At 40.8% G+C, this 22,869-nt stretch overlaps 1 protein-coding gene across 1 annotated transcript in view; it reads right to left on the bottom strand.

Moving 5' to 3' along the window:
• SLC35F4 (solute carrier family 35 member F4) overlaps window positions 1-22,869 on the bottom strand; it is a gene marked incomplete at both ends in the record, with an annotated part of 291,887 nt that overhangs the window by 5,680 nt on the left and 263,338 nt on the right. The window contains 5 exons of the mRNA XM_082649084.1: window positions 352-544; window positions 2,433-2,558; window positions 11,786-12,005; window positions 16,722-17,019; window positions 21,478-21,663. Coding sequence (XP_082505210.1) covers window positions 352-544; window positions 2,433-2,558; window positions 11,786-12,005; window positions 16,722-17,019; window positions 21,478-21,663 — 1,023 coding nt within the window. The remainder of the gene's footprint in view (window positions 1-351; window positions 545-2,432; window positions 2,559-11,785; window positions 12,006-16,721; window positions 17,020-21,477; window positions 21,664-22,869) is intronic.

Here is a 22,869-nt window from a genome sequence, read left to right as displayed (position 1 = left end):
CCACTTTGAGTCCCTTGAATCCCCCATCCACTCTCCCCCCCACCTGACACACTGTGCCACACATGGAACACAATAACATCATACAGTACATCATGAAGCATGGACGAGGCTACTTGAGGATCCGTGGTGATCAGCTCAGCACTTAACCCATGGGAGGCATACTAGCTGGATAGCTCTGATCTAATCAAGCAATAATCTGCAAAGAACTTTGCAACCATTAACCAACGTTAGGTAAGTTTGGGAAATAGAGGACAGGGGGACCCAAAGGAATAATCTTACTATGACAATTTAACTCTCCAAGGAGAGGTCAAGTGACATAGGAAATGGAAGGCAAAACCCAGGGCCACTTACCCAGCCAGAGCCCTGCCATCCCGCAGAGACAGCCCCATGGCAGAGCTGCAAACGAGGACCAGTGCTCCACCTTGGTGAGATACAGGATGACCGGGGTGAAGGAGATGAAGATTAAGTTGAAGAAACCCAAAGTGGAGACAAAGTGTGCTGCTTCACCAAAGTTGGCACTTCCGAGAAACATCTTAAACAAAACCTAGAATGAGAAAGGAACTCATTAGCCACACAGTCAGGGACATTGTTGTATCAGAAAGGCAATTTCTACATCATGAACTAACTGGCCCAGGGTTTATGCTCTATGTCTTCTTATCCCACCGTCTCCATGGCACTAAATGTGCTGTTGAGATAAGGAATTCAAATGCCCTCTAGCCTTCATATGAAACAGCAAATACCCTAAAATGAATTCCACTTTCTGTGCCACAGGGATACTGCACGCTGGGAAAAACACCACCATCAGTTATGGCTATGGCGTGGATGATAAATAAGAGTGCAGACAAGCCCAGAAACATCTAGGATTGAGGTGCCGTCAGTTCTTCTCTTCAAGCATGGGATTCATTTTACCCTTATTTTGACAGGTACTGAAAACTAAATTGGACAGAGAGAGCCTATCATTATATTACTGAGAGAAATAGTAACAATGCCATGGATTTATAAGCACTTTTCTCTCTGAGCCTAAAATATTTTCACAAGTACCGTATTCTCCAGATTTAAAAAAAGATGGTCTTTGTTTTCTGGATTATAAATCTGTGTGTAGAAAAAGATGGCAAGGAGACATATATAGCTAACCTAAATCACACATCAGGCTGGGGAGGAGCCAGTTCTCTGGTCCATATTTCTTGGCTTTTTAACCCCTCTGCTTCCTTTATTAATCCTTAAACAATGTAGCACAGAGTATCTCTTTTCTATGGTGCACATACGATTTTGTGCATGTCAGCAAAATATTACCACTCCCAGAATGAATACATCTGTAACATGGTCAGGAGAATTCTCTCTATAAAAGAGCCATCCCAGGCATATAGCAAGTCCGGGTATTGCTTTTAATTTCAACTAAACGTATCATTTTTTTCTCTTGAGAGACTTAAGAGAACTTGAGCACGTGCTCATGGTATTTGGTCACATCACACATCTCCGTGGAGTCTCAGTTGGAGGCAAGTTAGACACCAATGGTGATTGAGTGAACACCTGTCAAGCTTGTCACAGAATCAGTGGGCGAGGAAATGTCGATATGGAAATAGACACAATGTCCTCTGAGCGGCAGAGTTGATGAATAATCGGAACAGGCATCCGGGGGGGATGCAAAGGGCATTTTCTGCCTTTCAGAGAGGATTTTCTCATTGAAACCCCAAGAGAGGTGAAAGTGGAACAGTTCTTTAGCTACATCCAGAGAGTTGGCTCTGAAAAGTGGAGCTTCTGTGAATAACCTTTTAGATCTGCTCTCTTAATCCTCACTTCTGAAGTCAGGGACAGTGACTCCGAATAGAGCTTTCACTGATGACAGGCCACCCCAGGGGAGAAAGAACTGTGAGTACAAACCCAGAGTATCCATCAGAGAGGAAAAGAGGCTCTTCATTTAGCTCATAACACGGCACGGGGTTAATATGCAACAAACAGTAAACTCTCAAGGTATTTTTAATACCTCATGGTAGTTGAAATAATGACCTCAGTAGTTAATTAAAGAAACATAGGGGAGAAGTCTTCCTCGGCTCCTGCTATAACTGATGGATGATTTGGGAGGGTTCGGGGCACGGACCACGGGCTTTGGAGTTGACCAGTCCGAGTTTAAATCTTGGCTCTATCACTTCCTGGCTGGATGATCTTGGACAAGTTACTTAATCTTTCAAAGTCTCAGTTTCCTCATCTGGAAAGTGGGGATAAGTACCTATGCCTCATAAAGGTGCATTAACACAGGTGAAAATTTCTAGCAAGCACCCAGCCTGTAGCAAGTACTCAATAATTGGTACTTGTTATTATTTAAACCATCTTTTTTTTTGCAAGTCAAGATTTTCTTTGTCCTTCCTTCTTTTATTACTTAAAAGTCTAAGCTACGAATGACAGTTGAGTACATAAGGAAGTGCACAAAATACCTTATACAGTGCAGATGTCGAGGCCGAGCCCACTGCAAATGCTACTCCTATGATGGAATCAGCGTGGAAATTATCTGCATACGCCATCATGACGATGCCAGTGATTGCCATTATTGCGGCAACTATCTATCAAGTAGAATGCAAAGAGAAAAAATTTTTTAATTGATGCCTCCATACCCCAGAGAAGCAATTGAAGGCTTCGTGGGAGTTGCTACATGCTTCCTCAAACCCAATTGCCTCTTGTACATCACTGTTTAAATGTAGGAAAGGTCAGTATTAGCAAGAAATCCGTATGCTCATGAGACATCCAGGCAGAAAATATAGAAGCTGCTCACATTCTAATTAAGGGCTAGTAATTGTAGTTTAATTTTTAGATCAACTTCCTAGAGATTAATACCCATAGTGGTGAAATAAATTTAATAGGAAGTCACTTCTTAGCATTTTCATCTGTACTGTGTTCTTTTTCCTCAGACAATTCAGCATACATTTTAATCAGCTCCTTGGATCAATGCATGTTTCTGAACATCTCCACATAACCAGAACTTGATTATGGAGACATAATATTGATGCAGCTAGGAGGACACTTTTAGGCCAAAGTGAAAAAAGGAAAGAGAATAATCTTTCAGAGTGATTTATAAGGAGCGAGCTGAGTTTGCACTGTCACTTGGAATATCAAACGGAGGCTAGTTCTTCCTTTTGTTTACATGCAAATTAAGCCACAGAAAGATAATTTCATTCAATTATTCTAGAGCATTGGCTGTATAAAGTGAAATATTAAGAATTTGATTGAAATCATAATGGTTGACTGTAAATTAATATGATCCTTGGTATATTCCAAACAGGAGTCCACTTCCTTTGTGAAATGCCGGTTGGCATCTCTTTAATTTACCTTGAACTGGTTCTACTGGAAAACATTTTAGAGCTACAATAAACAGTAAAATGACAACCCTGGAATAGGAAACACTATGTCATTTCCTTGTGAAATAGTCTCACTGACTTTAAAATCATGATGCAACTTTGTGGGAAATTTAAATATACCTGGTGATCGATTTTGTTAAGCTTCAGTTCTGAGGATTCGCAAGCAAATCAGTTCCTCTGTAGATAGATTTCTCACATGTGGGATATTTTTTGACCCTTTGAAATATTATTAGTGAATTATTCATTACAACAAAATGTAGATCTTCAACATGCAACTGTAGACTTGCTGAAGACCAGTGCAAAGTATGATAACGATGGCACATATAATTTAGATGCTGTTAAAGCATTTCTTTTGTTAATGACCACCCAAAGCAAGGGCACAGCTGGTTTCAGAGCCAGCTCCATACTAAAGCGTCTTTTATGAAAAGCAGCAGGAGTACTTGAGAACAGAAGCCGACTTGTCAGCAGTGAAAAACTGTCTTCATAAAGCGTTATCCAGGAGGCTGCTCGGTGTGTGTGGGGGTCATTGCTCTTGCTGACTGAGTATCACAGTCTCTAAACCTTCTAGCCATGTGTTCCAGTTAGACTATGCCTCAAACTATAGGGAATAGAATTTAATACAAATGCACACAATGTGAGGTGTCAAGGAAATTTTCCAAACAGGAAGTCATAGACTCATAAATAAACATGGTGAGGTGGTTACCTAGACCTGGGAATTCTGTGAGACTTATCATTTTCTTTGATTTGGGGATTTATAGTTCAGCCAGGGATTTGCAACATTTCTTTGGGCAATCTGATGTCAGAGAAATGAAAAGTTACATTAAACACTGGCATTTTCTGATCTGTTTTTGTGTTAATTAATGTTCATAGGTTAAAGTATTCATGTACACAGATTTCCCTCAAAATACTGAACTTGTAGGATAATAAATTTGAATTAATACTTGTTTTCTTTTTACCAAACATCAGATGTATTTTCTTAGTCAAAAAAATAGGTAGTGTCTTCAAGACAGGGATAATAGAACACAGTGTTAATCCTAATGAAACTTTAACATGATGTGCTGTTTAATATTTAAAATTATTAAAATTATTCTATAATATACAATATCTGGGTTTAAGCAATTGTGTATAATATATAATTCTTGGCTTAGGGAATTCTGAAAACAAACAGTCCATACAAAAAATTTAAAAAAAAGGGAAAAACCAAAAACACTGTCTGGAAAGTGTTGAACATTTAATACCATTATCCCCAGGATATGACCCGGTTGGGAACACTTTCTTTTCTGAGTCAGCCATTAGTAAAAATACATATGCACTGTATTTATTTCTATTATAAGTTTTCTCAAGATAGGAATTGGACGTGGACATAGATTACATAATTTTATAGCAATTCAGAATTATAGTCATGATGAGCGTCTTAAAGGTCTCCATTACATTTTATATTTAAGTGCTTGTGAAAATATTAGCTCAGACCACTTAAATTGTCATATCAATTATACCAATGTCTCTTTGAATTGCGGTCACGGAGAGAAGCATTTTTCACTTCAGGGGGCCAGACTTGCTGTTAGTTAAGTTCCAAAAGCATGAAAATCTGAATACTTCCAATGTTAGAAAAATTCCTCTCTATGGTATGAACAGGTATTTATAGGTTAATAATTTATAGGTTATATAGGTTACCTGGGGGGAAAAGAGAAATTATTTTCCGCATTTCTATTTAAATTTCACAGCTATCTGATAGAACAAGTTCTCTATGGCCATGTTTAAAATTTTTTTTTCAGTATGTTTCTTATCTACACAGTTGGAACTAAGGGAAGGGAGCTCAGCTAATCTAGAAAATGCAGGGAAGTGTTGGGTTGGCAGGCTCATTTGGAGTGGTTGTTTGGATGATCTTAGAGTGGTTCTGCCTGGAACTATTGGTTCATTGCAGAGTAAATATTCTTGAGATTTCTGGAGAATATGTAACCCAAGCACAGGTCTGAGTCATGTGCGTTTTCAGAAGTAATCAATCGTTAAGGAAGGATTGCTAGTCTGTCTTCTCAACAAAAAAAGTACAAAATGATTCTTCTTGTGCTCAGGATGCTGGAAATGTACCTGCAGGAAGCCAGCGCTTTAAGTACCGTGTCAGAAGGGCTCACGTGTGACATACACATGCTGACAAACACAGCAATGCTTCTGAGCACATTGGCGTCCACGTGAGGGACTCCTCTGCCCATGGTGCCACGTCATGGTGCCACCTGCTTGGCTTCAGAAAAACATGGCTCTCCTCACAACCTACTCCAGTTGCAGCCCCATAACCAACCAGAGGTGTCTAAATAAGATGGAAACCCACCACAACCGTTACTTGAATCTGACCTGGGTGAAAATGTTAGTAACCATAGTGATCGTAAAGCGGCCGATGCCTCATTTCTAACCTTCTAAACCTCTGGGTTCTCTCGCATCATGGTGTGCCCACCTGGGGTGAATACCCTGAGGAAGAGGATTTATTTAGCCCATTATCTTTGCGTGCTCCTTGAGCGACATCACCACCCGAGCCAACTACCTTCCTCTGTGGGCTCACTTCCCTCCCAGAGTCTCTGCGTCAACTCTCAGGGCCAATCAGAGGGGGACCATGAGGGGGACCTGTTCTTAGAGCCCAAAGAGGGCTTTAACAGTAAACATCTGGTGATCTCACTGAAATGTATACTACCTGTGGCCCTGCCTGAAAGCAAGGTTTCTTTCCCATCCCAAAGAATTAGTTTGTATAGATAAAACCTAGAGAAATAGCTGGCTTTTGGCTGATTTTTGTTTTCTTTTACCTTCATTGTTTTCCTCTTTTGACTCAGGGCCTCAAAACCCAAAAGGGTCCAGCCCTTCTCTGGATCTCCAGGAGGGTTTATGAACCTCATTACAGTCACTGTGTTTCCCACTGACGAATGATTTCCAGAACTATCATTCGCATAACAATATCAGCTCTTCTAGGAGTCAGGGTATTGAGATGAACCTTTAACTGCTTCTCTTTCTAACTGTAACCCAAACATCTTTCCTTAATTTGCCGTGTGGTTAACCCTGTTTCTGGAGCTGGATGGAGCAGGTAGGAGCTTCCCCGGCTTTCAATGGACCTTGAATCCCAAGCCTACATCAGGCTCTGAAATGGGGGGCCTCAAAGCTATACTGCTGGCCAGACTGCACTCAAGTTCAAGACTCAAGGTTAGCAGCTGAAGGTGGGATACACATTCATAGTTTGGCCAATGAGACCTGCACTGGTGATCATCCTTCTTCCCTCTGAGTGTATTTGGATAGAGTCCATTTTCAGGGAACCATGGCTACACAGAATCCTTAAACTTGTCCACATGTTACATTTAAGCTTCCATAAAGTAGAGCCATCTGTTTTACTCAGAGCCACTGAAATTGGACAAGAGTTGACGTGTGAGAAATGAAAGAGGTGGGCAGTCCACAGCTGTCCAGATACTCTCTCTCTCTCTCTCTCTCTCTGTGTGTGTGTGTGTGTGTGTGTGAGGGGGAGGTGGGTGGGTCCCTGGGTCGGGGCAGGTCAAGCCTGAGACTCAAACTAAGATTCCCATCCTCCACCCCACTGCCACACACATACACATCTGTTTTTATATGAAAAAAAACCCACCTGAAAATGACACCAAAGGAAGACCAAGATGGAAGAGAAGGAAAGAAATCCCGGAAGGAAAGACTCCAGAGTACGTGTGGAAGGTAGAGGAGACCTACTGACTGCACCTTGTTGACAGGGGTTATGGGTTTGTGAGGGCATAAAATCGGAGAGCCTTCCCACCTCAGCTTTCCCCTCCCTGTATTCGTGAATCATTCTCCTGCCAAGAGCAGGATGAAAGGGGAAGAGCCCCACTACCCATCCTCTACTGCCTCCAGAGGGAAGCATGAAGGTTCTAGACAGAGCAGTCTGCACTTCCCAGGAATGAAGAGTTAACTGCAGAAATGCCAATCAGAGGCAAGATGGAAACAAGATTGTCTTGAATCTTATCTAAATATGTAATATTGGCACAAATCAGTAGCAGCTCAGCTCCAGGGTCCTGATTGATTTAGAGTGCCCTGGAGCCCAATTTGAATTCAGAGAAGAGCAGTTTAAGCAATGAAAGATTCCATTTAACTGTCATACCCCAGTCAGTTCTTGGCGGATGGAGGAAAGTCTCCAAAAGTTTGGGAAACTAAACACATAAGGACCCAATTATACCTAGAAAATAGGTGGCTACCAAGTTGAAGGGACACAAATTCATTTCCTCAATCTGCTATAAAAGTTGGGGTCTGCTGAACCATTCATCGCCCACCAATTTTCTTCACATGTTCAAGGAAATTTGAAAATGAATGAACATTTTCAATTAATAATATAAAAATAAGGGGGGGGACAAGATCTGAAAGAAAGGGTGTTAATTTTCTAGTCTGACATTTACTTTTCATTGGAGTGAAATGGATGCCAGTGATAGAGAAGAAAACCTGAAGCAGTGGCTCTTTTTTTTTTTTTTGAGGAGAACCTTTTTTTATTGATATTCTGTGATCAATATCAATATAATTGATATTCAGTGATATTCTTGTTCTGATGAATTTAAGAATGCTAGCTAAACAAAACAGGATCTTGGAGATGGGAAAAACACCCATCTTCAATGCTGCAAGAGCTGGATTCTCACTTAGCAACATTTTTGCAATTAAAAAGAAAGGTCTTTTAAAGAAGTTTACTAATTTCCACATGATTATCATACATCAGCTGTAAGCAACTACTTATGAGTTTTTTTTAACACACCAAAACTCACCAGCAAACTGGCTGAAAGAATTTCATAATAGAAAACTAAATGTATGGCAGACTACCGTTCCATCTGTGATTCAATCAAAATTCCAAGGAAACTAAATATTAACAAGTTATTCAAAACATATAATTAGTTTTTATGTGAGCATTGCTAATGCTGGCCAACTGGTGCTCCAGATAAACCCGTATTTACTGATATTATAATTTAAAGCATCCTTTATTCAGTTCATCGTGTCATTTTGACGTGAAAAATAGAAGTAGGGGGGCTTCCCTGGTGGCGCAGTGGTTGAGAGTCCGCCTGCCGATGCAGGGGACGCGGGTTCGTGCCCCGGTCTGGGAAGATCCCACATGCCGCGGAGCGGCTGGGCCCGTGAGCCATGGCCGCTGGGCCTGCGCGTCCGGAGCCTGTGCTCGGCGACGGGAGAGGCCGCAACGGTGAGAGGCCCGCGTACCGCAAAAAAAAAAAAAAAAAAAAAAAAAAAAAATAAGTAGGGGAGGCCATATGTTTTATCTTAAGGGTGATAATTCTTGGGGTCATGCAAATGAGAATCATAATCCCCAAACTATCTTTTTCTGAGCTACTGAAGACTTAGAATGAGTCAGAAATATACATTTTGATTTGATGACTGAAAGCAACCCTTTAACTATTAAAAAAAAAAGAGTAGTCCAAGTGGGGTGGCATCTACAGGCTGTGTCCTATTTATGGGTGTAGGCAATAAGAGCTGCATTTATGTTGTCAGTATTGTATTTGTCCTCCTCTAATTTCTCAAATGACCTAATTATACATGTTCTCAATATGTCTCAGAAGGAAAAGAACTGCTGATGTGGTCAAAAGGCAAAATGCTGAATATGTTTCAGTGCTTCTTATATTCCATGGCCTGATTATGGGCATTATTAAAATTACACCTTGACATTCTTCTAGAACATGGCATTAAACACTTCCTAATGTTTCACAGTGAGAAGTAAAGCACTTCCTGTCATTTAAAAAGAAAAATACCTGACTTCTCCCAGCATGCCTGACATTAATACTTACTATTTTGTCATTATGATGTCTTAATTTACGTATTTACTTGTTAACAACTACTTGTTGGCTACTCAACAATTCTTCTATCAGGTCTTATTACTTACAGATGCTGTATTAGTTTCCTGAGGCTGCTGTAACAAATTACCACAAACTTGGTTACTAAAAAGAGCAGAAATCTATTCTCTCATAGTTCTGGAGGCCAGAAGTTCAAAATTGGGCAGGGCCACGCTCCCAACAGCAACTCTGGGAGAGAATAATATTACATTCCTGCCTCTTCCAGGTTCTGGCGGCTGCCCTGGCTTTCCTGGGCTTGTGGCTGCATCACTCCAATCTCTATCTCTGTGGTCACATTGCCTTCTCCTCTTCTGTGTGTCTTTCCTGTGTGTGTCTTTTATAAGGATACTTGTTATTGGATTTAGGAGCCACCCAGATCAACCAGGATGATCTCCTCTTTGCAAAATCCTTAAGTTAATTATGTCTGCAAAGACTATTTTTCCAAGTAAGGTCACATTCACAGGTTCTGGGGATTAGAGTGTGGACACCTTATTGGGGGCCACCATTAAACCCACCACAGATGCAAATTTTAAGATAGAAATGCTTTGTAGCTTCTAGGCAGATTTCCTAAATCTGCCATTTAAATGTTACACAGCTGAGCTTTTCCCCCTAACGGTCCTCAAATAAACATCAAGCTTCTTTTGATATGACCCCTTGCATAAGTAAGTTCCATGGTTAAATGCATTCATTCACTCTAATACAATTGATTTGCTCACTGGTAAACCTCATAGTGAACATATCTATTTCCTTTTGGTATTCACATGACACTGAAAGAGCAGAAAAGCCCCTAAATCTCCTTTCTTGCCCTCTCTTCTGACAAGGCCCTCCAAATACTCATGGGTGATCCAACGTGGTAGTAGATAGACAAGAGAAAGATCTTGTAAGCATGAGTTCATTCACTATATCCTTAAATATGTAGAGTCTCTACTTTGTCCCTTGTATCATTCTAGGTGTTAGAGAGAGAGGTAGAACTAGTTTCATGGGCATATGACCTGTGCAGATGCAGTGGGCTCCCTGATGTTGCCATGTTGAAACTATTCACAATTTTTTTTTTTTGCGGTACGTGGGCCTCTCACTGTTGTGGCCTCTCCCATTGTGGAGCACAGGCTCCGGATGCGCAGGCTCAGCGGCCATGGCTCACGGGCCCAGCTGCTCCACGGCATGTGGGATCCTCCCGGACCTGGGCACGAACCCGTGTCCCCTGCATTGGCAGGCGGACTCTCAACCACTGCGCCACCAGGGAAGCCCTATTCACAATTTTTTTCAACAGGAGGCCTGCATTTTCACTTTTCACTGGGGCCCACAAATTATGTAGCCCAAGCTGAATGGATCAGTGAGCAATGTAAAGAAGGTTCTTGTTCTCAAGTACTTGTCAGGGCACGTGATGGTGGACAGACAGTACCAATGCTTCATGTGTGAAAACATGATGCTAAGCCCTTTGGGTGTGAAATCTAAGATTAGTTTTGGAGAATGAGTATGGGACCACATCTGGTATAGTTTAATGGTATCATGGACTGATTCAGTTTCTTGTGTTGTCTTCTGCTGTAGCTTTTCACTTGTTCATGTCAAGTTTCAGTTCTGAATTTCTGAGCAGCATTTCCCAAGATACAACCAGAATTAGCTAATTGGCTATTAAGATGAAGTTTTCAGGATGATACCTGTCACAAACTCTCTCTAATATAAACATGAATTTCAGCATTTAGCAGGGCAAGGACCCTGGAATCATTGCAACAAGAGCAATATTTTGATAGCAAAACGTGTTTCAAATCCAGTCTTGGACATCTCTTTCGGAGAACAATAATTGTGTGATGTTTATCTTCTGGAAGAAGGCTATTCATTTGGACTTCCTTTCAAAGAACTGTTTACTCAATATTTTCATCATGGTGGCATACCAGATTATATGAATGAGGTCTGGCTCCTTACATCTGCGTGGTTTTCCATCAATCTAACAAAGATCAGGCATACAAAAAAAATTTTATTTTTAAATCCATGTTACCTGTGAAAGGGATAAACTCAGAACTGAAGTGGCTGGTGGAAGTTTAATGCAGTTCAATTAAGGATTTGTACCCCAAAGTAAGAGTTATTGCTTTTAGTTCCATATCTAGTTAGTCACACTAGATATATAGCCACTTTTAACAGCATCGTGCCATTATTGGTGACTTTAATTACTGTTTGGTAACCTTATCTACTTCCACCAATATTAAATCCATCTCTGGGGGGAAGAGACATGAGGGAGTTGTCCCAACATATGTTGATTGGAAAAAAAGCAAATCATAATCTTTACTGTGGCTAATTTTCTCAGACCCTTCTTTCCCGAGGACAGAAGGAGATGATCACACCATTAATTCTAAGAAAAGAACTTCTTTTCCCTGAGTGCCTCCTGTTGAAATCAGCTGACTGATTCCAGTGGAAACAATCTCTTTATCGTCTCATGATGTTGTAACTGCCTGGGCGTCCTAACGCAACTTCAAATTTCAATCTGTACTCAGAACCAATGGGAAAAGTTTTGCAGAAACTCCACAAAACAAAGCAGCTCTCCTGATACCAAGGATCTATGATTAAATGCGGCCTTACGCATTGAATCAAGTGTGCCATTACCCTCACTCCCATGAACCTGTCTTTCAGCACGATCCACGACAGCAAGAAGACAAAGGCTTTGTTACAACAGAACAGAGCAGAGACATCTGTGGCTGTCAGCTTCTTTAAAGCCAGTAAATACAGGTAATTAGTCAAAGTCCATAGAATAGAAAAGGGAGCAGTTCTTTTAAGAAAGAGCTTCAATGTCAGACCATCTTCACCAAAAATTCGACTGCATTCCCTAGAGAAGAAATAGAGGTTAATAGTCAGGTATTAATTTTAACACATCTTGTGTAGACTAACTCTTGATAGCCATTTTTAGCCCAGAGCACAAACCCTGAAGACCCATCATTCATCTGTGGAACCTACTGAACCCAGTTCTGCCACCTACGGGCTGTGAGTGCAAAGGGTTCCATGGAGGAGTCCACATCTCCCCAGGCACAGAGCTAAGCCTTTCCTACCCATTCTCTGGAGATTCCTGGGGGTAGCCATTCTGCTGTTGCCAAACATTCTCAGAGGAGCCCGGAGAAATCCAGAAATGAATGGTTGCTGGAATTACTGGCTATTCGAAGAGACAGATGATTCTTTCCCAGTGGACGAATACAACAGGGTCAAGATGGTTCGTACTGATTGAATAGGCTACAGACCACATGCAGCCTCACGTATCATGTGTAGGCGTGCACAGCTTGGGATTTTATTATTCCTAAAACTTTATGCCTTTTTCTGACATATCTGCCCAATGGACAAATTTCTTTTTCCTCTAGCATTTTTAAGGCAGAAAAAAATGAAGGAAGCATCTGTGATAACCGCCAAATGGTAAAATAAATAAATAAAATTCAGGTTGCATTTATGTACAGACACCTGGCCATTCTGGAGGAATTGTCTGAATTCATTGTGTAAAAATAGTCATTTCAGTTACATCTTTGATTTGCTTGGTTTCTGACTAAATTGATTATTTAGCCCGAAGGATTGTTTTAATCAAAATGTTGAAGCTAGCGATACATATAGGCAACATCAAAAGTGATAGAATAGCAGTGCCTTTTTGATTATGGACTGAAAACAGGCTCTGAAAATTCAGCTTTATTTTTTTCACTCAGTTGTACGTGAACATTCAAGCGTTCATTGGGCAACTATCTTGTGCCAGGCATTGTATTTTCAAGAGTAGTATAACTATTCTGTTTAAAGCAACAAGTTCTTCATATTTGCACATTTATAATGTTTATAAATCTATTTAAATGGCTCTGTGTAATACTAGTTTCTGGTTTCTCTTCTAGCTCTTTCTGAAGAGAAACAATTATGCTTCAAAGTATTGCAAAGCAAAGTAATCTCCAGCCAGTGTTTGCCTCCCATGTATGAAGCAATGTACCCCATAGGAGGACCACATGGGGGGAGGGCGTGACAGAGTGGTGAGGCTCCAAGCACAGGGATACGGCTTTCAAAATCAAGCCTCATAGTAAACGTTGCTTCCAAGCAGCTGAGAACACAGGGAATCATAGGCCAGTGATTCTGGGAAGGTTAAAAATGCATTTTGAACACATAGACAGTCATGGGGAGACTTTACTTTCATGTGGCAGACAACCAACATGGAAAGACTTTTGTAAAATGGAAATGGGATTCCCAAAGCTAAATTTTAACTTGAAGGAGACAAAACATCAATGAAGCGACTAAATAAGCCAGCGGCAAAGCCTTTTGCAAAGTAAACAGAAATTACACGTGCTCACACACACAGGTAAATGGATGGGCTCTCTGTTTTGTTTTATTGACGTGCAGTTGATTTACATTATTATAAAATGGATGGCCTGTTTTGTATTACTGAAGTGTAGTCAGTATTATAAAATGGATGGCCTTTCTAAAGCCCTACCTCTGAGATACTCAAATCAGAGTTACACACAGAGCAAGCAGCAGTTTTCATAGAGCAACTGGGCACACATTTTGTGTGCTGTACTTACAAAGGGATTTGCTCTGTGAGGAAGTCTGCCAGGGAGAGCTGGAGCGGAGAGTCGTGGGTTTATCCTGACATCTATAACTGCTAAATGTCCTTTAAAATACACGTTTATTAAGAACCACAACAAATCCATTTCTGATTAAAGTATTTCTTTTCTTATCACTGGTCTTAGCCAGTGATGGTTCTTCCTTCCCAGAGCCCACCATCATGCTGGGTAGAGTGCTCTCCAGCAAAGACTTTGGATTCAGGAGAGGGAACACCCTGCCCCATGGGGAAGCCAGTGGAGGCACATGGATGGGGAGAGTCCCCCAGGCAAAGGGCTGCTGCCCGGCAGAGGCTCTTGGCCTGGCTCATCCTGACCCCCAGGTATTGGCTTCCTCCTTGTTACCCTTTCTTCTTCCCTTCTCGTCTCACTGCCAACCTTCTCCCCACTTGTCACTGCTGTTACAAGAATTAATAAAAATGCTCTCCACTCAAACGCCAGTTCACCTGGGTAAAACCTTTTGCCATTTAAGCAGTAAGTGCTGGGAAATGTGATTTTTTTTTTAAAAAAAGATGGATTTCTGTGGAGAAGGAAATAACAATAGTAGGTCTCTCCTTGGGATGATGAGATCAGAATTTCTAGACAAGAGGCATTGACAGGAGGCAAAACTTGGAAAGAAGCTTAGAAGTCGGGGGACACTAATAACGTAACTATGCTCATCATTGTCCCAGCAGCTACTAGTTATGGAACGCTTTCTGTATGTCAGATGGCATCTTAGGCACATTTCATAGCTTCCTGACACACGGCAAATTTATCTTTGGCTCTAGTTTCATGCTTTCTAGAGATTTTTTCCCTTAAGAAATTACCCTTTGATACCCTTTTGATATACCATCGAAACTATGGTATATAATTTTTTTCTTCTTAAATTTCAAATTCACCTGAGGCAATTGAATTCTCTGGATAGTCTATAAATGGAATGATTGACATATCAAAAACTACTTCCAAATGAACAATCCTTACCACCTAGATTTGATACCTTACTGAAAATTCTTTTGATGGTAGTGATAAGAAAAAGACTGGAAATGCTTTCATAGCATTCAAGAGAAAAGGAGGAAATAGGTATAGGGTCTGGCGCTATGGGACAAATCCTGTTTTCAGGCTTATATACTATATTTTCCCCTTGTTCTGCCACGAGAGCTTCAGGGGGTGCCTTCTTGGCAGATGGTGTTAACGAGTCTACAGGGAAAAAAGTTCAAGGATCTCAGCATTTTCTGGCAATGTTTACCTCTCACGTGGAGGGGTTTTCACAATGTTTTCTGCTCGACAATAAAAGCTCTTTGATTCAGTTTCAGAAATGCGCAACTTCACACTAGGCACTGACAGGAGGAGGTGTCTTGTCAACTTACAGGTCTCACTAAATTCAGAGTTAGTTCAACATGAGAGATGCGGTGAAGATGAGACTCATTCCCCAAACAACACTCCTGTCAGCAGGAGCCTCTTGTAAATGTATTCTCTTCAATAAAACGGACTTGGCTTGCTTTGAGGTGTTCTGAGGTATTACTTCCCAGACTAAACTTGTGCTGTTTTTATCAGCACGTGTGTCTAAACCATAGGAACACGTGCTATGGGTAAATGGAGGTATTTTCAAACAGGGAGAATTTTATTCTGATAATCATGTCCCTTGCAATCATGTATTAAATATTGTTATTAATAAAGATCTTATGCCCCAGCATCATGTCTACTTTGATGGGAAGACATAGAAAGTATTTTTAGCAATCCCGAACAGGTATAAGGTTTTTTCTTTCCTCCAAACCAGAAAACATTTATCATTCTTGAATTGGTTTTTGTTTCTTTAATGATAGCTGAACATTCATGGACACACGTGGAAAATCAGCTCACAGGGTGACTTCAATACTCCCAGGCACTTCCAAGCTGGTGATAAATTGGAAGTTGAAGATTAAAGCCTTCACAGTGTCTTAAGTTTTCAAGGACAGTCTTATAATGCATCAATGGTAACAGTCACTCCTTCCTTTCATTAGGTAAAATGGCAAGAAAGAAAGGTTATTTTGGCTCCTGCAATACAAATTTATTGTCATTTTGCTGAGGAGCAGTAAGTGGGTGAAGAAAACTGTCGCTCTCCCACTGCCATCTGCTGAGGTCAAGACTGCTGTTTTCTCTTGGCGATCAGAGTGACCGTCTTGGAAGTTATTCCTTAGTTCTGGCTTTTCCTTTCAAGAAGCTGTCTGTTAGCACAGGACTTTGACCCGAACACTGCTTTTGCCTTCCTTGAGTGCTGTGCAGGGCTGGATGACATGTCTGCCAGCTTCCTGATCTCCCCAAGATGGGGCTGCAGACGTCAGGTTTAGCTCCGAGCAACCACTAGAACCACGGCGCTATCAAGTTCATGGCTAGCAAACCAACAGACAAGGCTCTCTGTGCTCCTAGCCAGCAAAGAACAGCATCTTTTAAACCATCCAGAGGCCAAACTTCCCTTTACCTGAGACCAAGTCATTTCATCTGCTGTAACACCACTGTGTCCAGAATACTGAGCAAATGTTTCTGTAATAATCTTATGAATACAGTTTGTTGTTTTTTTTTCTGGGCTCGAGATCTTGGGTTGTTCTTTTAAAACGTGGCTAGAGATAAATTGATCTGAATTAAAATCTGGGTTCCATTATTTATAAGTGTGTGACCGTGGATGAGTCCCTGAATCTCTCCAAACCTATTACCTCTTGTGTTAAAATGGGGATAACTAACACCGTCTTAAAACGTGGCTGTTACCACCAATGATGGTTAATAAGCTAAGATACACAAAAGCACCAGCACAGGGCCTGGCATGTTGTAGACACTTAATAATTTTTGGGGTGGTACCGATTCTGTTTCCTCGTGTTAATATGTTTACTACCGACCTTAGATCCTGCCTCTCCACACTCCTCAACTCAACTCATATTCCAAAGAGATGAAATTACGTGTATTTGCATGAAATTATTTCAAACCATCTCCTACTGGCCATTTAACATGAAACCTACCTGAATTTTTTCATTGGAGATTGCTTTTCTTGAGCAGTGGCCAGATGACCAGAGTAATAGACTGGGAAAAACATAATGTTCCAGTTTGTTGAAAACCAAGTCATGAAAAATGGACAGTAGAAGTTCTTATAAGTAATTTTTACAATCTGTGTGGTTCCAACCCAAGACGATGACACTGACAGGATGATCAAAAGTCCCCAGATGGCCTTCAGAACCATAGACGTACAGGATAGGCAGCGAGCCTTGATTCTGTTTCCCTGGCTGCTATCCTCAGGATGAGTCTGTGTTCCATCATCCCCTGCAAACAGGAAAGGAATACAAATGTGTGGAAATCAAGTTATAAACAGCAATCAAAAAGGCAGACAGTAGAATCACCAGTGTTCTGTTTTTTTCTCCTGCTGTCATTTGAAGAGACAGATAACTCTAGCTCAGTTTCTGTCTGGAATCTGGAGTCTCTGCTCTGTAAGGTACAGTGTGTATCTGGACCCCTATCCAGGCTATGACGATGCTCATGGACTTGGTGGATGCTCTCTGTTCCTGGGTGTACCCTCCCCACTTCCTGGTGAGAGCATTACACATTTCAGCTCCAAAGGCTTTGGCCTTGGCCAAAACGTAACCTGCTTTGTCTAATCAAACGTAAACAGATGTGTGGTATGCCACCTCTCAGCAGAAGCTTCAAGAGGCATCACAGGGTCCCACTACCTCTCTAGCTCTTCCTTTCTGCCACTAGAATGGAGAATCCCCAAAAGAAGCTGCTCTTTGGGTCTATGTGGGAGAATGAGCAGAACCCTGTGTCTGCTGACATGAAATGTGAACAAGAAATAAGTATTTGTTGTTATATTCCACTGAGTTGCTTTTTTTTTTTTTAACTGCAGCAAAGATGACTATTAAGTTGAAAAGGATGTGTCCCCAAAACAGAGCAAGTCTGGACTGCACAAAATTACCTTCCATCTCGGAGCAAATTACGACTTAATATGTTTCTGGGAGCACGGTGAGTTCTGCTTTGTATTTTTACATTTACTAAGAAAATTTAGTAGCATTTTTTCACACTAAAATAGTCAAAGCTCTCTGAAAGTGACAATCATAAAAGCCTTCTCCCCTGATAGAGAAAACAAGTTCAACACAATGAATTTATGTACCTGTCAGGAAATTTAATGGGAGCAGTGGTCACCCTGAGTCCCCAGATAGTAGAATCCTGGGGGAAAGGAGGCAGAATTGTCTGCAAGATTCTGTTGTGTCTCCAGGGACCTCCTTTAAGCGTAAGGCTTATCCTGGGGTTAAGAAAGTGGTGCAGCCCACAGATAGCAAGTGAGAGTGGATGGTTTCTCACTTTTCCTCTCCAGAACCTGCTGGCTCTCCTGCTGAATGTGTGCGCACTGCTTAATGACCCAGGTGGGACTGCCCCACTGGGGTAAAGCTTTCATCCAGCTAAGGCTTCTTGATATAATTATTTGGGGAAAGTGGGTAGCAAGATTTGAAAGTGAATTCTTCACTGCAGAATATAAACCAAGTAAGGATGAATGCAGCAATTACTACATGACTTCCAAGTCTCATAAACAGAGTTCTCAGAGCCTAGGCCTCCAGAAGATGAAAACTGGTATTCTTTTATTTATTTATTCAACAAAGTCCTATGGAGACTACCAGGAGTTAGACAGTCGGGTTCCAGGGGTTCAAACAAGAAAGACTTGAGCTCATAATCTAGACAAAGGCCAGAGAACACATCTAATACAGTATGATAAGGGCCAAGTATGGCAGATACAAGGCCACATGGAAGCAGAGGAGAAGCACTTGTTAAGAGGAGGCGGGCATAATGATTAGGAGAAGCTCCCATGATGCAGTGACATTGAGATGAGTCAGTAAGTATGTTAGCCAGCTCCCTCGGCTGTGTACAGACTATACTTCATAACAGTTCTGCAAATTCCCTCTAGGACCATGTGGCTTACACAGAGAGTAAAGGGAAAAAACAAAAATGTATAAGAGGGTGGAATAAGAGACTCTGGTGTTGGAAGGCTGGGAAGGGAACACGAGCCTACCCAATTTTACAGATGAAAAAACTGAGAGTTGTATTAAAGGTTGTTCAAGGTTGAGCCTAAGACAGTATGACTCCAAGGTCTAAACTTTTTATTCTGAATATTGATTCTGTCTAGGTTTCAGGCTTGAGCTCCCCGTTTAAGCACTGGAAGTTTCAGAAATGGTTTGGAGAAAAAGTTCTGTTTCCTGGCAGGAATGGCAGTCTTGCATGAGGTTTGATAGAAGTGATATTAAGAGAAAGGTGTACTCTACTACACTTCAGATCACATTATTCTCAGGGAATAGCTTATAAAGGAGGAACGATTCTACAAAGATTTTAAGTATCCCTTTGAGTTGATATCTGCCTTCACGGTCACCTTCTTTGAAGATTGCATCTGTACCACCGTCAGAGCATGGAGAATATTTTTGATGACACCAACAGTCACCTAAATCCCCACCTAGTATTGACTCATTCTTTCTTCTGCTAATTAAATTGAATTGTTGACAGTTCTTTTACTATCTACAGATACCATAGAAAGATTGGCTCTCCGGAGTTCTTTTATTTTTCTGACCATTTTAAGCATGATTTTCTAGAGTCCTACTTAGATTTATTGTTTTGTATATATCATTAAAATTGATTTACCAGGAATTCCATCCGCTTCTGTGAACCTTGATTGGAGTCATACAAATTGATGGTAGAGGCCACTGGAATTTGGAAACATGAGTGAAAGTCCTAGCCCTGCCATTGGATGGCCCTGAGTATATGTTTAATTCCATCTTAGGTTCTCTGTCAAACAGCGATAATATGTATCTCATGGGCTTCATTTTGAGGTTAAGTACCATAACGTTCATGAAAGAATGGTGAGCTGCTCTTCAGATTATTCTCCTTTTTTCTTTTCTTTTTGGTGTCTAGGAATATCCCCAAATGTCTTCTGAATCATTACAGAAAGAGTAAATCATGCCCCACGTGGTCTTTTTTTTTTTTTTTTCCCCACGTGGTCTTTAACGGTACAGTTTTTAAGATTTGTAATCTGTATATGATAGGTAGGGCAAATTTATTAACCATATTTAGTTCACTGGAACATACTGTTCTGAAGATAACTGGGATGATAAGACTATTCCTGTAACTTATTAAAGCCAATTAAAACTTTCTGAAGATTTAAGATGTGATTTTCTTCACTTTTAAAAAAAGAGTTTTAGCCTTGGGGTCCATAGTTGCTGAGATTCCATTTTAAAATATTGTCATTTTTTGAAAAAATCTTTTCTCGTATGAAACCTCTTATCAGATAAGTAGGACCCTACAAGAGGCTTTCACACTTCTTCTATACCTTTGTTTACCTGAGTCCCCTGAATTACCATTTCTCTCTTTTTTTTTTTTTTTTTTTTTTTGCGGTACACGGGCCTCTCACTCTCGCGGCCTCTCCCATTGCAGAGCACAGGCTCCGGACGCGCAGGCTCAGCAGCCATGGCTCATGGGTTCAGCTGCTCCGCGGCATGTGGGATCTTCCAGGACCGGAGCACGAACCCGTATCCCCTGCATTGGCAGGCAGACTCCCAACCACTGCGCTACCAGGGAAGCCCTCTCTTCTGTTTATTTTTTAAAGCTAGTGTTCTCAAAGTTTGAGGGTTTTTTTTTTCAGGTTTTTTTTCACTACCCACTTATTTTGAATAGAGTATTTTGTTGTTTTTGCGTTGTCACTATTGATTTTAAGGATGCAAGAGATTTTAATATGTTGCTGGCCAAGCTGAAGAATAAATGAAGAAGGAGAGATTGAAAATGTAGGTGGAAGAGATGGAGAGAAGGTGATCATGGATGCAGAAGGAGTCAACATCAGAATGGTAGCAAACACAAAAATCAAAGGTGGTCCCCACAATGATGGTAATTAGCAAATTAGCAAACAAGAGAACAGAGACACTTTGAGGCAGAGAGGAAAGCATCTCTTAGCACACAATTGTTTTAGTCTTTTCAGGAAAGTAGAAGTGTGGTCATATGATGAGAGCAAGTGAGTATGGACTCAGAGCTTGAGAGCATCTCTGGGGAAGGCAGTATGATGTCCACCACCAAAATGTAACAGTATTGGGCAGCAGCCTAATGGACCCAGCTGCATTTTAAAATGATAAGTTTGCTGGGAAACCCATGGATATATTAAGGTAATTTATCTAGCAATTCCAGTAACCAAGTAACCCAGGAGTTGGTAAGTGGTCAGGCAGACGTGAGGAAATGCCAAAGTCTTGATTTAATAGTAAATGTTGATCAGGGAGACAACTGAAGTGAAGGAGGTGTAAAATTGGGAAAACTAGGAGAGCTCCAAGGACTGGCAGTCCTGATAAAGACAAGAGCAGAGTCTGTGATTTTTCTGGTACTTTTATTCTTCTCAGAATGGGTACAGTGTGCTAATACTAAATCCCAGGATTGAGGTAAAAGATGCTGGCTTTTCACATCTTGAAGATGAGAAAACTAGTTTCCTTATAAACTTCATTAGAAGTCACTGTTTAACCATATGTTAAACCCTCCAATTATAGGTTTTGGTATTATTTCTCTGCTACACTGTACACCATACATCATTAATGGATTATATCTGCACATTTCCTTTCTTCCTTCTCCTCCCACTTGATAAACTTTCCCCACATGCACTCCTGAGAGTCCATGTAACATCTCTACATTCTGTGCCAATGGTGAGATCTTTCATTGCTGGCTAGAAGCTTACCAAACGTACTGTTATTTAAGAGGAGGTTACCCGCATACCTGATCTGTTCTGCCTCTCAGCTCTGTGTCCACAAACTCCAGAGGATCCTCGACTCTGAAGTTCAAGAATAGGAGCAGAAGATTCTTCGGTGACAGACAGAGGGGACAGTTGTCTGCTGATGCTACTGTGTGAACTGGGGCAGTTGGCTCCCGGTTTACATCGAGTAACTGATGATCTGGAGGTACCTGGGAAGAAAGAGTTCATACCAGTTTGAGAATTTCCTGAAGGAAAACAGATTTTTAAATGCCTTGGCAGTAAAATATATGGAACATTCATTGAGTTCATTTCTAATTTTAAAAAAGGGGGTCCTAAAAAGAGAATGCTATGTTGGCAAGGTCTGTGTCCCTAAGACAAAGGGTCTTTTTAGATAAATCCATTAACTGGAAAGGAACATTAGAAAATGGTGTTTGGGTTGACATATCTGTTCTGAATTAGAACTGTTATCACAGTCAAGTAGTTTACCTCAAGGAAAGCAAAGTGATGATACGCTGCTTCCTCCCTTTTCTTCGTAAGGCTGACTGTTGAATTCCTAACTGGTAAGACTGCCAACGGGGTCTCCTATTAAATCCACTATACACTTTTCCATTAGACTGATCACTAAAATCCAACTTGGTTGTGTCTCTCTTCTCTGGCTAGGACTTCCAATATGTTGAATAAAAGTACTGAGAGTGGAATGCTTTCAGCTTTTTCACTGTTGAGAATGATGTCAGCTGTGGGTTTGTCATATATGCCCTTTATTATGTTGAGGTAAGTTCCCTCTATGCCTACTTTCTGGAGAGTTTTTATCATAAACGGGTGTTGAATTTTGTTGGAAGCTTCTTCTGCATCTATTGAGATGATCATATGGTTTTTATCCTTCAATTTGTTAATATGGTGTATCACATTGATTGATTTGCAGATACTGAAAAACCCTTGCATCCCTGGGATAAATCCCACTTGATCATGGTGTATTATCCTTTTGATGTGTTGTTGGATTTGGTTTGCTAATATTTTGTTGAGGACTTTTGCATCTACGTTTTTGCAACTGTGATATTGGCCTGCGGTTTTCTTTTCTTGTTATATCTTTGTCTGGCTTTGGTATCAGGGTGATGCTGACATCACAGAATGAGTTTGGAAGTGTTCCTGCCTCTGAAAATTTTTTTGAATAATTTAAGAAAGATAGGTGTTAATTATTCTCTAAATGTTTGGTAGAATTCGCCTGTGAAGCCACCTGGTCCTGGACTTTTGTTTACTGGGAGATTTTTTTTTTATTACTGATTCAATTTCATTACTGGTAATTAGTCTGTTTATATTTTCTATTTCTTCTTGGTTTAGACTTGGGAGATTGTACATAATTACGAATTTCTTCTAGGTTTTCCATTTTATTTGCATATAGTTGCTCATAGCAGCTA

This window comes from Grampus griseus (genome assembly GCF_964374135.1).
Source record: "Grampus griseus genome assembly, chromosome: 2".
Lineage (NCBI taxonomy): Eukaryota > Metazoa > Chordata > Mammalia > Artiodactyla > Delphinidae > Grampus > Grampus griseus.
The sequence above is the reverse complement of the archived record's forward strand: the minus strand, read 5'-3'. Positions and strand labels throughout refer to the sequence as shown.